The following is a 15,055-nucleotide window of genomic DNA, read 5'->3' on the forward strand; positions in this document are numbered from 1 at the left end:
GGGTTCGAGTTCAAATCTACTACTGACACAGCATGACAAAAATAGAAAAATTTATTTGACAAATGAACTATGATGCAAATATGCGCCTTTGCAGATGGAGATCTATGTAGATGAAAAGGTCACCGAGGTCATACTGAACAGTCTTTTGTCGCTTCACCCCAACCTCCAACCTCTATAACCTTCTTTCACTATTAGGGGGAAACTGTCATTTCTTTCAGGCCTCTCCTCTCCTCATACCCAGCACCCATAAATAAACCCGTAGCCCTCTCTCCCCAGCCCACCCCTAGGAGCTCAAGGGAGCAGAAGGTCTAAGAGCATTCCTCCATGAAGACTTTCCCCTTTCTACCTTTGCTTTGATTATACGCTCATTATCCCCCCTGGAGCTCTGCCGACCCTGGACAAGGGGCTCCATACCTGATGGAACAATGGGGGGCTGTGCTGCCTGATGAAGCTAAGCTGAGCTGGGGGGGGCAGGAGGGGACTGCATTGTCTCCCTACGTCACACATAGCCACTGCCACAGGAGAAAAGGGGGAGACACCATTATCCTCAATTTTCTGCAGACTAAATCAAATTAGCGGCAGACTGCTCCTGAAAGAAGAGATTCTCCGAAGTGGGGCGTCTTACCCCTCATACTCCTTTGTAATTCACGGCTTCCCAGCTGTTGGGCTGCTGTAGTCTAAGGCAGAAGACCTTCTCTCCCTGATCTCCAACCTCCTCGCCCCTAATGATGCCCCCAAGGCAGCAGAGCTAGAGGGCAGGTGGCAGGGTGAAAGGTCTCTCTGGATGGGACAAGCCCCTCTCACTCTGACGACCTCACAGATCTTGTTTGAAGTACCATAGAAGCTTAAAATGGAGGTCTGAGAGAGAGCTTTGAATCCGCAATGCTGGAGTCAGGTTCCTTCCTCAAAGATTTCCTGTTTCTTGAATGGTATAACTGACAGACTACTATTCAGAATGGTTCACGAGCCAATATAAAGACCAGTAGATGAGAATATGTTACCTAAGCATTGTAATAAAAAATAAAAATGTTTTGGTACAGTAGTAATTGCAGGAATAAACTACTAGGTTTTGGCAGTGTTCAGTGCCAGCGGTGCAAAGATTCTCATTCATCTCATCTTGTCCCTGACAAGGTTATTATAATTGACTAAACCTAAGACTATAACTAAGATTGAAACTGCATTTCAGTACATTTAAATACAATATAAACTGGAGACTATGAAAAAACAGTAATTAAAGAATTAAAATCACTGCCTCCAAAACAAACTGAGAAATGACATAAATATATTCAAATATGACTTTTATTTTAAGACTTTGTGGCCTATAGAAGCAAGTCTAGAAATGAGTAAAAGACAAATTTACTATAACACCTACTATAAAAGGTAATTCTCCAACTATGTGTACTTACATTCAACTTAAACTGAAATTAAATAAAACAAAAACTAAACATTCCTGAAAAATATAAACTAATTTACAACTAGCAAACCCTGTCTGAAAACTAACTGAAACTAAAAATTGCCCAATTGCTAAATAAAATCCATATAAAACCGAATACAAATTGCAAAATTACTATAGCCCTGGCTCCTGAGCTGGCCAACCAACTTCAGCTGATACAATACTGACCTCTAGTGCATATTTATTGAAACATCACATTTCAGCACCCAGGATAAACAAAGATGTCTAAGACACAGAGTATATAAAATAAATTAATATATTATGCTTGTGGATTTCTTTTGATTCATCAAAAATCAAAGATTGTACCTATGGAAATAAATACCCATCATCTTGAAGGACATTTGACCTTTGACCTTTCTTCACACCATCTTCCTCTCCCTCTCTTGGTCTTTCTTGGAGGTTTTTTGCTTACTGTTCTGCATGCGCTCCCTCTGGGCCCTGACATATTCTTTCAGCTGGGTTTCTGTGAGCAGCCTAAATCCTCCCCGCTCTCTGAATGGGCCCATAGGCTTGCTCTTGGGCGCAGGCGAACCGGTTGTCTCGAATTTCACGCAACCTCCTGGATGCTCGGGTATCGCTCTCATGAACATGCGCTCGGGAGCCTGTGGCCCCTCTTTGGCACTCGTGGTGAAGGCACCCACCTTCCTAAATGCCTCCTGTGTGCCAGCGCTGTGAGGTGGTGTCTTCTCAGAAACTGAGCGGGGCTGGTGCTCCGTGGGACAGTCGCCGGGATGGGTGTGTGGCCGCATAGTGGCCGAGGTGACACCTCTGCTTTGGAATGCGTTTCTCATGTTTTGGCTGATAGCTCTGGTAAAGACTGGGTCATTGGTCTTGGTCATGCCAGTGAAGACCTTGTGGCGTAGTGGATATTTCTGAGTCTGGAGGCTCCGCTTTAGGGCTTGGGAGGATCTGGGTTTTGGGTGTTCATCCTGGAGGGGAGAGGGTGGTGGGTCTTGGGGTGGAGGGGAGCTCCAGGCATCGCGCAGCCTGGCATTGCGCTCCATGTTGACGCCGGCCTCATCCTTGCACAGTGCCTTCTGGATGGTGTTGACTCTAAGGAGGATGTGTTCGGTCATCAGAGGGTGGTGAAGACCCCTCTTCCTCACACGTTCACTCGCCGCCTTCTCACTCAGCATTACTGACGTCTTAGTAGTCTCACTAAACTCTTTTGCTGTGAAAAGGACACACACTTTAAAATGTACAGCCACACCATATTTATTTCTATTAGATCTCTCAAGATTTACTTAGGTGTTATATTCCTCAATGCTACATATCATTGTATTTAATTTTGTGCCATCAATTGTTTTCTTAACAGTAGGTGCAACATTTCAAACGCTCAAATATCTACTTTTGGAATGAAACTCCTCAAGGACCAACTGATATATAACTGAATACGTTTTATTTACCGATACAATTTGCTAACTTTAACTATTGGCTAATCACAAGCTGAGCCATCTACATCTACACATAAAGCGACCATTGAGCATGTTTACCTTGTGCTCGACATTTAGTGGGGGCAGACAGAGCGCGAGTGTGGCGGGACAGCTCAGCTCTCTGTGGTTTCTTGCGATTACAGTCATAAATCTTTTGGTTGGCTGAGGCCGCCTGCGCCATGCGATCCGCCGGGACGAAAGCACGGGGAAACTGTCTGAGTGAAGCTGAAGACTTCTCAGAGACCAAACCAGCCTGGGCCATCGCAGCACCACGCCGCTCTCCCTCCGCTGTCACTGTGTAATCCCAGCACACTTTGGCAAACTGGTAGAGCTGCACACTTGATGTAGTGTTCACCAGTATACTGAAAGAGGGAACAGAGAGAGAGAGAAAGAAAGAGACAGAGAGAGAGAGAGAGAGAGAGATGTCATTTGCAAGAGAGTGGATAGGACCGTTGATTGCATACAGCATTCAAGGCAAATTCAATCTAAATTTTCTAAATTTTTACATAGCAGTTTTTACATTTTTGTTTCGCATTATTACTTATGAGCTGACTGGAATTTTATGTGGAAATCTCAGAAATCCTTCAGAATTTGAAGATATGCATCAAAAGCAATTTAGACTATCAACCAAGGACTATACAACATTGCACAGATGGTAAATCCTGCATGGGTTATTATTAAGTTGAACAATGTATTGTTTTTTCAGTGCTGTCGTGAGAGTGGATCAGACTCACTCACCTGCTGTCATGAAAATGCATGGACATTATAGGGCTTGGTTTGACCCCTGCCCTGATGATTCTCAGACAGTCTCCAGTGAGGAAATTAAATATGCGGATCTTTCCATCCATGCAGCCGGTGACGACGCGCAGGTAGGTGAGTGTCAGGGACTGTACCTCCCTGCAGAACAGTCAGCATTCAAAGGTCTTTTGATTATTGAAATATAATACGTACTATGTTTGAGTGTATTGTAATTGACAGATAAAAAAGGAACAAATTCACATCATTTTTTGGGGTTGTGATTCAAGGAAATTTAACACTCCCAGCAAAAGGCAACAAGGTAAAACACAGTGTCAAAATGTATATTGAAGACAAGGTGTTCCTATATGATTTAAGCAACAATGTTGAGGCAACCCCTTAGGCAATATTGCCGATCAGAGTTGCTCAGAAAGTTCCCTGGAGTGTCATGCCTCTTAGGTGCTTACTGTGGGTGGTTGAAGGTCATGAGACACTCGTCAGCATCACAGTTGGTGCTCCATGCCATGACCTGACCGTCAGAGTCTCCGGACAGAAGGTGCCATCGGTCAAAGAACAGGCACTTCACTGAGCTCCGGTGGCCATCAATCACCTTAGGGAAAGTCGGACATTATACAAACTAGGAACACAATTATAGAATGCAAATAACCCTAAACAAATGTATGAGTGAAAAAGATAGAAAAGTATTATTAATGACAGACAACATACAGTTACTCAGGAGTTCATTAGAAGAGAATCTATTGGACTCCATAGATTATGGGTTTATGTGCTTTTCAGGAGAGAGCAACAGGTAAGCAGGACTCACCTTGAGCAGTGAAGCACTCTCCATGTCCCATATCTTGACAAGGCCCTTATCACAGCTGCTGTAGACCATTGTTGCATTCATCTTCACACACCGGACAGAGCTAGGGTGCTTGAAATTAAAATCCTCAAAGCACTTCCCTGTCTGTAGATTCCACACTGGTGGGGTGGAGAGATTACAAATAAATGTATCATTTCTGAAGAGCACATCTTATGTCTGACAAATGATTCAAATACAGAGGCTGCTCACCTTTCACCTTACAGTCTTTAGCCCCTGAGACGAGTCTGTCGCCGTGAAAATCCAGGCAGTTGATGGTGCCTGTGTGACCATACAGCACCATCACACATGCTGCTGTCCTCAAATTCCAACACCTACAGAGACAGAATAATGAAGGATTTTTGTGCCTCGAGACAACTGAGATAGGGGTTTTGCAAAAGCAGATGCAACTCAATAAAGAATAAGGAAGTTCCTAATCTTTTATACACAATATTCATTTAACATAGTAGCACGAGTCATCATCCTCCTCCTCCTCATCACCAAGAATTATTATACATTCACAAAACACACAGTTCACAAACACATACAATCTGAGTTGGGATGCTATGTGCCAACTTCTCCTCACCTGATACTGAAATCGTAGCCGCCGCTTATCAGCAGGCCTCTGTCCTCACAGAGCAACACGGCCCGGATGCTGCCGACGTGGCCCTTCATCACTGGGGCCGCTTCTTTTGCTGATGCCACGTAAAGCAGACGCACCATGCAGTCCTTGGAGCCCACGGCCACCGACTGTCCACCTCCATAGTCGACCACCCGATGAGGATCCTCTCTGTCAAACCCCAACACCCAACCGCACCCTATCGCCATCAGGAGGACACACTGTATGTTTTTATGCTAATGTGCTCAATGTCTGATTATAAAAAGAAGACACTAACTTCTCCAGCAGCACCATGACATTATATACACCACAATAAACATTTCGCTCTTCCATTTCCACTGTTTTGGTTTTGATGTTGGCATAAGCAGCTTCAAAAGGCTTGTCCTGTAAAACCAATAATAGTAAAGATATATATTTTTTAAATGGGTATTTGTATAGTTTTCTGGTACAAAGGATGATGGTTATATGGAGGTAGGACAGTGATCTGTTGACCTTTTGGTCACCAGAATGAAGGTCTCCCCTCTCATCATATTTGATGGGTACGAGGACTTCAAGGATGTTGGCATAGGTAGGGCAGACTCTATTAGTTCTGTTGCTCTAGAAGAGAGAAAGACAGTACAGATCATGTTGTTAGTATTATAAGAAAACCTTGAATAGAACAATTAAACATGTATCTGTATAATTATTGTTATTATTAAACATCACCAGACATTTGTTACATAGAAAAAATGCTTCTATATTTGCAGCTGGCTTGTTTTGTATTGCAGGCTTTTATAATTGAAATCTGTGGGTATGACAAAACTGCAGACTCAGATCTCCCTGATGAAGTGAAATATCAGACTAAAATTGAACATTAATATCTAACTCTTTAATATTTGTTTTCATCCTTAGCACCAAAATATAACATCAATTGACAACAACTTTGAACCCTGTCAAATATACAAATCATTTATGTATGATGAAATATTTAAATGATCAAATGCCTCCAGTACCTCCATCATCACAACTTGGTCCTGAAAAATTCTTTTGGCATCCATGTCCTCCATGGTCTCCTGTGCAAGGTACCGCCAGTGTAGAGAAACCTTCCGGCAGCATCTCAAAGTGTACTTATCTAATAGACCTGGCAGAAGACAGATCATGTGCATAATGTTTGTATGTTATATTACTTAAGTGTTTATGCGACCAGTGACAAAGTACATTGAAGGGGAAAAAAAGCTGATATTGTGACACATTTTTATCAATTCCTGACATAAAGGATGAATAAAACATTTAGATTCCCTTTTGTTTCAAATCACAGAAAGTAAATTTGATTCCAAGCTAACGTTCATTTCCTTGTCATCTCATTTCCAACTGAATGTGAATTAAATAATAGTGCAGAAAATGGATGTTTGGTTACGAGAAAAATGGAAAATTTGATAGCCTGTATTTAGACTTCCTTTAAATAATTATGTCTTTTAATGTGCAGATAGAAGTCAGTGGGAGCTGACAGCAGACTGGTTGCTAGGCAGGACTTTGTTGTTCTTATATCCAAGAGTAACCCACTTGTGATTGAAAGGGAGATTTAACAAGGGCATTCTTGAGTAATTGAGTTACATCCCCATGGTATCATTAGCCCGGCTCCGTTGCTTTATGCTATCAATTCAAGGACATGTCAACGGGTGCTTTGGATTGAACAGAGACGAGAGAGACAGAGAAAAGTAGGCTGCACTGCTGTTCCGCCACAGCAACACTGTGGAAATAAGACTGAGTGAATCCTATTTGCTTATGGAAAGCCTTTTTTCTTTTTCAAATAGTGTGTGTGTGTGTGTGTGTGCATATCTTCAAGGAGGGGAGAGTAAGGAAGTGCACATGTTATCACAGCTCAAACTCATTCAAATACTTCATGAGTACAAATACAGTGGCGATCTTGCAATCTGTGGACAATCAATGCATTTCCCATTAAGGGTAATAAAAGCACTGAATGGAAAATATCGTTGAATTTAGCAGTGCGATTAGAAATAGTATTCTGAGGCTGTTGCATACATACTTACCTAATATCCTCTTGGACAGATGAACAGGGAGGCAGCGTATGAAGTCTCGGTATCGGCTGACTCCAGACATGGAGCTGGAGGATCCAGGCACCACCATGAGAGCAGGATCCTCTGAGTCTGCCTCACTGCCTCCACACTCACCTCTCCTCCTGGACGAACCTCTGAGCCCAACGCTCTCCAGCCCAGAGGGAGCGTTGTGTTGGCGGCTCCTTGCTGAAAAGAGCATATAGGCCTAATTATCACACTTCAGAAGATGGGAGAAGAAGAAGAAGAAGAAGAAGAACAGACTTTCAAAATTGCAAAGTGCTGAAGAAATGATTGGTTAAACAAGGCCAAGTTCCCGTTTCATTTAGCAAAGAGAGCTCTTTTTATTAATTCACTCCATGAAAGAAAACGAAGCAATCTTTTCAGACTAAATCATATAGAACTGCCATTGTTAAAGGGACATTAAGTAATCTATGACCTTTATCGACCTCTATCGTGCCTAGTAGAAATTATAACAACATCTGCAGAATGTGTCCATCACTCCTGCCTTTGTCATAATGTCACTGCAGAAATCTATGAGCTCAGAGACAGGAATCCCACCAGGAATCATTCAACTTTCATCTTTCATCTCATTTTCGTCTTATTATTAGAAGGTACAGGGGTGCATGTGTGTGTGTGGCGGGCAGCAAGGTTTAGCTCTGTGTTTTGAGAGATTCTCACCAAAGATTTAACTATTAAGATAGTTCCCATTCTATTCCAGCCTATGGAAATCCTTGTCCAATGAGAGCATATAACAGGCTAAAATTAGGACACAGTCAGCAAGCTGGAAAGCTAGATGATGCATACATCTTAATTTATGCAAGAACCGTCATGAATGTTCATTGCTGACATCACACATCACCATATAATGTGCGTGTGAAACAGGAACCTAACAAAGTTGTTTGTAACTAATTTAAAGAGATGCCTAGATCTGACGCTATAAGTAGCTTAGACTGCTAGGCCTAAATCTTTAGAAATCAGGCTGTTCGGCTAAATTAAATATGCCTATTACAGAAAAAAAAAAAAAAAGATATGTCCGAATGGCACACATTCTCATTGACTCCCAGCCAAAAAGCGGTGTAATCCTAATCTGTCAAACGGGATTTAAGAGGAAAACGGAAGTGCACAAAGAAGAAACCTCTCACTTCTCATGTGTTCTTTCTAATCTTACCATTAAATTGCAGAAATGCCCGTTTTTCTCTGACCAGAAGCACACTGGTTAGGTTTCCCAGCATGCGTAACAGTTCAGTGTCACAAAGTGAAAGGACACGGAAAAGATACTTTGATTTAATCCAGTCGGGACTGCTACTGAACCAATCCCAGGTTTCAACCATTTCCATGCCGAGTAGGTTTCCATTCAGCGCTCGGTCTGGACTGCAAGAGACCGTATCCTGAGATAAACTTGGTCTCTTCGACCTGGCGTAAGTGAAGCCTTTCCAGGATGTAACTTGCAGTACAGTCTGGATGCTTTCTAGGACTCGGACACTCCTGCAGTGTAGCAGCAGTCCTACTAGGAGTCTCCTCTTGCATTGATCTGCGGCCTGCCGTAACCACTGGCTGGACTCCGACAGTTTTGTGGCAAAGACGCAAGATTGGCAACTTCCACAGGTGTTGAGATATTCTTCCCTATTTTTACAGCTGAGGTCACTCGCCGAGACAAATTCTCTAAATTTAACGGGCTTCATTTCGATACCGTGTGCGTTTTTGAGGTGGTTGCTTTTGAGTTTACATCCCTCTTCTCCTGAGTGAGGCTGTTGGCCAGCTCGTTGCCACGCAACTGAATCCACGCGCCTCTCTTCCGGATCTCTGGAAGGTGGCGGAGAGTAGCCTATTTTGTGCACCTACGCCAGACCTACGCGTTTACGCTCTATCTGTGATGGAAAATCAGCATAGGCCATTTTAACAGTTTCTATACCAATCCAAAATCATTGAGGATTACAAAAGACAGCGTGCGCCGCCCGGGAATCGAACCCGGGTCGCAAGAATGGGAATCTTGCATGATACCACTACACCAGCGGCGCTGTTCAAACTGATATAGATATCTAGTCTTTAAAAAGGGTCCTAGTAATTCTAAATACTTGATTTTAAATATGTTGGGATATAATGTATTATGTTTTCCTTAAAGCTTTACATCTAAATAAATAAAATGAATGTATAAAAGCTTGATGGAACGCAACATAGTTATATCAAAACAGTATATAGGTTACTTTTATTTTGAAAATAACTTACGTTGGTAATAACTCAAGTTTCACTTCCGGGTTGTGATCTCAGCTACTTTTGTTCCTCAAACCAACAGCTATGAGATTGGAGTTAACTAAGTAGCTAACAGTCAGTGGAATTTATGGTAATTCAGGTTGGTATTCACAGTTAACGTTAAACTAGCCAATACTGTTTGGTAAGAGGTGATTTCTGCATGCTAATACCTGTCTCATCTTCCTGATGTGGCTCTGGTAGCCACACAGCGTAGAGGTACTAACACTAAGGTTAGCTAAGGATAATGTTGTTAGCCAAAGCTAACATGAACTCTGCCTTTTGCTTTCCAGCAATTTTTGCACTAAATCTGACCGGACTAATATCCTTCGCCGGCTGTATCAAATCTACCAGCTAAATTATTTGCTAACGCTAATGTTTTGGCTTTGGTCTACATTAAGTCGGCGCTCTAACTAGCTAGCTAACGTTTGAAGTTAGCTAGCCCAATGGCTTTAATTCTGGAGGCAGCTGTCATGAAGATAGCCAGCTGATATCTTTCATGGACACTCCACAGAATCTGCACTCATGTCAGGCAGAGGCGACGTTGTGGAGTGGGTTGAGACAACGGAGGAGGTTATTGTGACAGAGGAGTGCCTACCCCCTGATAACAGCTCTGCAGGTATGACGAACTAGTTTTCTAGGTTGTCATAACATACCATAGTTTTAGACATTGTATTTTGGTGACATGGGATGTTTGCATGTATACGTTTCTAAAATGTGTCTATGTGTCTATGTCTATGTTGTTCTAGTGCTTCCAGTATTGGAGCCAGCAGAAACGCCAATTCAGAAGTTACTGGATACTATGGTACATGGAGAAGACCCAGAGTTTGATGATGGCTTTTGTAAGCAAGATCATTTCATTCCACATCTCTTAATAATCACAGCACCCTTGGTCTTAATACAAGGTTACTACACATCATGGAAGATCTATTCCAGGAGTATTCTTATGCATGTAAACATAGCCAGCTTTGATGACATCCACTGGTGTTAGATGACTAGTGGTTTGATACAGAGAAGTAAAAACGTATAATAAAACTTAATCACTATATTCTTCTGTCTTCCAACTCTTGATATTTTACAGATTGTGAGGAATGTCGGTCTCTGTTCCAAGACCAGAGTGACCCCAGCAGTATTAATGGCCCATCTTTTATTCTTGACTCTCCCACTACCGTGGGTGTGCCCCAGCGGGCCCTTCTCACTCTGCCCCATGGCCTGATGATAGGTAGATCTAGTATTCCCAATGCAGGGCTTGGGGTCATAAATCAAGGACCAACAGTGTCTCCTGGAATGCATTTTGGGCCATATGAGGGGGAAGTGACTACAAGGGAGAGTGCTATGGCAAGTGACTTCTCCTGGGAGGTGAGCTTGGATATGGCAAACTAAAAGCCATAAAATGACAAAAGTGACATTCAGTTTCAGCATATCAACTTGTAGTTAAGATTGTATTCTCAAGTATTTCCTAGTTGTTGTGGTTATGAGTGCAGAATGACTTTGTTTTGAAGATTTTATTCTGTTTTCTGCAGATTTACAAAGGAAAAGATGAGTATGAGTACATTGATGCTGCCAGAGAATCACACTCAAACTGGATGAGGTAAAGTCTTGTATTCCATAATTTGGTTTGTCTGTTTATCGTTCAATCACAGAATGCCAACGTTCTCATAGAGAACTCTTAAGGCTAGGTCACACTAGATGTGAACGCTGATTTTAAGGCCGTGCATTATCCTGTAGTGTGAATGGGCTCAAGACAGGAGACTTTGGCCCTCCCCATGACTCCAGGCCAGTCAGAGTTGACAAGATCTTTTTCAAACGTGTCCAGTTTGGCCTGGCTTGTGTAATGTGAAGCAGTCCAAGACTCGCCAAGACTGAAATCTGAGAGTGACCCTGGCAACAGCCAATGGGAGTTTGACTCGAGAGGAAAGAAAGAGAATGAACAGGAAGAGAAGTAACAACTCCCCACTCCCATAGACAGTTAACATCAGTGGATTCCCAGCTGTACTTGTTCCACTCTTGATAAGTTGTCATCCAATTTCATTTATAAAATGGCAACATGCCTGAATCGGTCCACATAAGTATTCAATTGCAAATGAAGTGAAATAAGTCTTTTACAAAATTCTTCATTGATGTTATCCTTGTAATAATGTCACTTCAAAATGCATTTGTAATGAAAATGTAAACTGTAGATTCTCTACCATGAAGCAAGAAATGATAGAACACCAACCTTGTAAATTGATTTATAGTGAACTGTTCTAGACAAATAGGAAAAATGTTTTTGAATCTTTGCTTCATTGCCTAGTGTGCAGAGCTTCCCGACAGGGCGGCAAACATTTACTCAAGACCAGTCGTTAAGTCTGTCCTGCCCTTGTCGGCCAAGATTTGAACAGTCTTGTAGTCTGACCTAGGCTAATCCTTAGTTTCCATGGTCTGAATGTCAATGTTTTGGGGGTGCTTAGTTTGTATTTTTCAGTTAACTTCATTGCATCTCACTTCATACTGGGGATGGTGGTAGACACAAGATAGACATTTCTATGAGAAAAAATGAGAAGGTGAAAAAAATTGAGTGAGGGGAGCCTTCTGCCCCTGCTGGGTCTATGTATATGTTCAAGCTCAGTTGGATTACTTAGTGTGTTGTCTTTTCTTTTTCTAACACAGGTATGTGAACTGTGCTCGTAATGAAGATGAGAAGAATTTGCTGGCAGTCCAGTACAAAGACAGTGTTCTTTTTCATTGCTGTCGCACCATTCACCCTGGGGATGAGCTCATGGTGTGGCCCAGCAGCAAACTCCTCACCCGTCTTAGCGAAGCTTGGACCCAGATCTGGTTTATGAAGTTGACTCCAACAGGTACCTTTACTACCCCTGGATGTGAACATGCTTTGAAGGCTAGACCTAAAAGTAAAACAAAAAAGGAATACAGAACATCATGGATCTGAATATCTCTGTGATGGAGGTTGTTTGGGAGAGTAAAATATTTTCATTTTCCATTTATATGCATTTATCTGCATCAATGAACAGGGAAATTCCTACAATTACACCAATCAGTGAATTTATTTTGGCCGTTATTATTTTAAGTCTGCCAAAATGTAGCATGACATTGTTTTCTCCCTCTGTTTTATATTTTAGAGAGTAACACAACTGCAACGTCGCAGATCTTCCCCTGCTCTCACTGTCAGCTGTCCTTCACCACGGAGGCCTACCTACAGCGACATACAGAGAACATCCACTTACAGCCTAAGGAGGACTGTACAACACCAGGTGTTGAAGCAGTTGAACCAGAAAACCCCCCTCCCAGCGCTGACACAGAGGACCCTGCAAACTCCCTGATGGTATTAACTGTCGATCCCTTTGAGTCCAAAACGTGCTCTGAATGTGGGAAGATTTTCAAACACACACACCACCTTACGAGGCACAAGCTTTGCGTTCACTCGAACAAGCGTCCCTACTGCTGTCCCCACTGCAGGCGAAGTTTTAGCCAGGCGTCTGGCTTGCTCAGACACCAGATAGTTCACAAAAAGCAGGCTGTGATAAAAGAGACCAGCATAGTGCCAAGGTCAGATCCATCTAATACTGGGGAACCAACTGTAGCTGAGGACCTGACTGAAACCAAGGAAATGAATGAAAGTGAGAAGCTAATGGAAACTGAGAATCCGTCTGCAGGGGAGGCAGAAACATCCCAGGTGTTGAATGGACAATCCAACACATGCTCAGAGTGTGGTAAAAGCTTTACAAATGATGGCTACCTTAAAAAGCATAAGATTACAGTCCACGGCAATGTACGGCCCTATGTCTGCACTGTGTGCCGAAAGTGCTTTGGCCAGTACAGTGACCTGGCCAGGCACCTGAATTGTCACCAACAAAAAAGGGAGAGAGCGAGAAGCAACGAAGCTCCAGGGGAAACTACCACCATTTCCTATTGCTGTGCTAACTGTTCGCTGAGTTTTTCTTCAGAAGACGCCCTTCAGCAGCACAAAAGTCTCCATCACTCAGAGGAAGTGCCACCAGTGGAAGATGAAGAGGAGAATCCAGTGCCTGCAGATGGTGATGAGGGCCATGATCCAGACTTCATTGTACAACCTTCATTGGCTAAAACAGCTGAATCTATCCAAAGACCGCTCTCTCAGAGACCACAACGCCTTGGAGCTAGATCTAAAATTTCTGCCATAACCAAGCTTATAGCTCCAAAACCAAGGGCAGCCATCAGCAAGAAGACATTATCCCGCTCTGCTAAGACTGAGGAGAGCTGCAGTGAACCAGAGGTGCCTGATGTATCGACACAGAGAAACCGGGATGGAAAGTCTGCAAAATACAGCTGGTATCGCTGTAAAGGAACACATGGAAACCCAGATGATGTCAAACCACACAAGTGCATTGTGAGACAGCACAAGTGCGGTCAGTGCGGGGCGACCTTTAATACATCTGGCTTCCTGAAAAGACATGAAAGAATGGTGCATGCCGGTGCGAAGTCTTACAGCTGTGATCACTGTGGCAAGGTCTTCAGCAAGCCTGGCAACCTGAAACAGCACCAGAGGGCCAAAAGTTGTGAGAAGCATCACTGTACATCTGAGCTTTTCCCATGCTCATTTTGTCAGTTTTCCTTCACCATGAAGAGCTACCTGCGCAAGCACATCAAGAGACACCACCCCGTCGAGTACGTATCTCTTACTGAGTCCGAAAGCCAAATGGGCCAACTGGAGGAAGAGGACGGGGGGAAACCTCACATCTGCCCCCACTGTGGGAAGACCTATTTAAGCGCGCAGCATTACAAAGCTCACGCGTGCTTCCAGCAGGTGAGGATACTCTACTTGTGCACGGACTGCGGAAAGGGCTTCACGAATCACTACGGTCTCAAGCAGCATCAGCGCGTTCACACGGGGGAGAAGCCGTACAGCTGTCCCCACTGCACCAAGAGCTTCTCGTACACCGGCCAGCTCAAAGTGCACATCCGAACTCACACCGGAGAGAAGCCCTACCTGTGCACCCACTGTGGGGACAGCTTTCGCCAGTCGGGAGACCTGAAACGGCACGAGAGGAAGCACACGGGGGTGAGGCCGTACAGCTGCCCGGACTGCTGTAAGAGCTTCAGCCGTCCGCAGAGTCTCAAAGCTCACCAAATGATTCACCTGGGGCAGAAAAAGTTCAGTTGCACCCAGTGCGGAAAGAGCTTTTCTCGAAACTACCATCTCAGGAGACACCATCAGAAGATGCACACATAGTCAAATCACACTTTTAGGTCTTTTGGAAATTGTAGAGCGTAAATTGTTGCCTATAATCAACTGAATTGCACTAAGTTGTCAAATTCAAGTTCTTATGTGCTTTTTTCTTGAATGTTCTGTAAATAGCCTTTTTCTCATTAAATTGATGTTAAGTTATACATAATTCTGTTTAAAGTACTTCATATTCAAAGTGTTGGACTTTCATGGTTAAAGTGTTTAATTTTTGTCTGTTAAGGAGCTTTTCATAAAACTGATGGGGGGCAGTGGTAAAAATAAATGACCTTGTCACTAAATAACTTTTCTGCAATTAAGAAAAAAATTAATTGAACTTGCCCTTATGCAGTTGTGCCATTACACAAATCCGGATTATTTTGCTAGGCTTCTTGCAGCTTAATTTTGTCTCCCAGTGTTCACTAATTTTGAAATAAAAACAACCATCTTGACCA

General features: G+C 43.0%; 2 protein-coding genes and 1 non-coding gene across 5 annotated transcripts; 1 reads left to right on the top strand and 2 right to left on the bottom strand.

Moving 5' to 3' along the window:
- Positions 1–1,812: 1,812 nt before the first annotated feature.
- Positions 1,813–8,835, bottom strand: fbxw10 (F-box and WD repeat domain containing 10). The gene is made up of 12 exons (XM_071517653.1): positions 8,301–8,835; positions 7,127–7,339; positions 6,089–6,216; positions 5,589–5,693; positions 5,374–5,480; positions 5,064–5,267; positions 4,691–4,812; positions 4,445–4,599; positions 4,089–4,231; positions 3,625–3,783; positions 2,947–3,248; positions 1,813–2,624 (listed from the first exon to the last, which is right to left on the bottom strand). The coding sequence occupies exons 1-12, from the start codon at positions 8,833–8,835 to the stop codon at positions 1,813–1,815; spliced, it is 2,985 nt and encodes a 994-aa protein (XP_071373754.1).
- A 265-nt stretch (positions 8,836–9,100) lies between these two features.
- Positions 9,101–9,171, bottom strand: trnag-ccc (transfer RNA glycine (anticodon CCC)). The gene has a single exon. It is a non-coding gene; the product is annotated as a tRNA-Gly (tRNA).
- A 240-nt stretch (positions 9,172–9,411) lies between these two features.
- prdm9 (PR domain containing 9) lies at positions 9,412–15,051 on the top strand. Of its 3 annotated transcripts, none has more exons than XM_071517657.1 (7): positions 9,412–9,503; positions 9,915–10,019; positions 10,150–10,242; positions 10,482–10,759; positions 10,924–10,991; positions 12,050–12,240; positions 12,520–15,051. In XM_071517657.1, the coding sequence occupies exons 2-7, from the start codon at positions 9,926–9,928 to the stop codon at positions 14,607–14,609; spliced, it is 2,814 nt and encodes a 937-aa protein (XP_071373758.1). In that variant the 5' UTR covers positions 9,412–9,503; positions 9,915–9,925; the 3' UTR covers positions 14,610–15,051. The 3 variants fall into 3 exon arrangements, with proteins under 3 accessions (XP_071373758.1, XP_071373760.1, XP_071373761.1); XM_071517659.1 differs by having other exon boundaries at positions 9,436–9,494; XM_071517660.1 differs by lacking the exon at positions 9,412–9,503 and having other exon boundaries at positions 9,938–10,019; positions 10,150–10,205.
- The last annotated feature ends 4 nt before the right edge of the window (positions 15,052–15,055 follow it).

The sequence above is a fragment of the Centroberyx affinis genome, unplaced genomic scaffold (assembly GCF_046629955.1).
Source record: "Centroberyx affinis isolate AG114_WGS23_722 - 3 ecotype Tasmania unplaced genomic scaffold, CSIRO-AGI_Caff_v1 ptg000511l_1, whole genome shotgun sequence".
NCBI lineage: Eukaryota > Metazoa > Chordata > Actinopteri > Beryciformes > Berycidae > Centroberyx > Centroberyx affinis.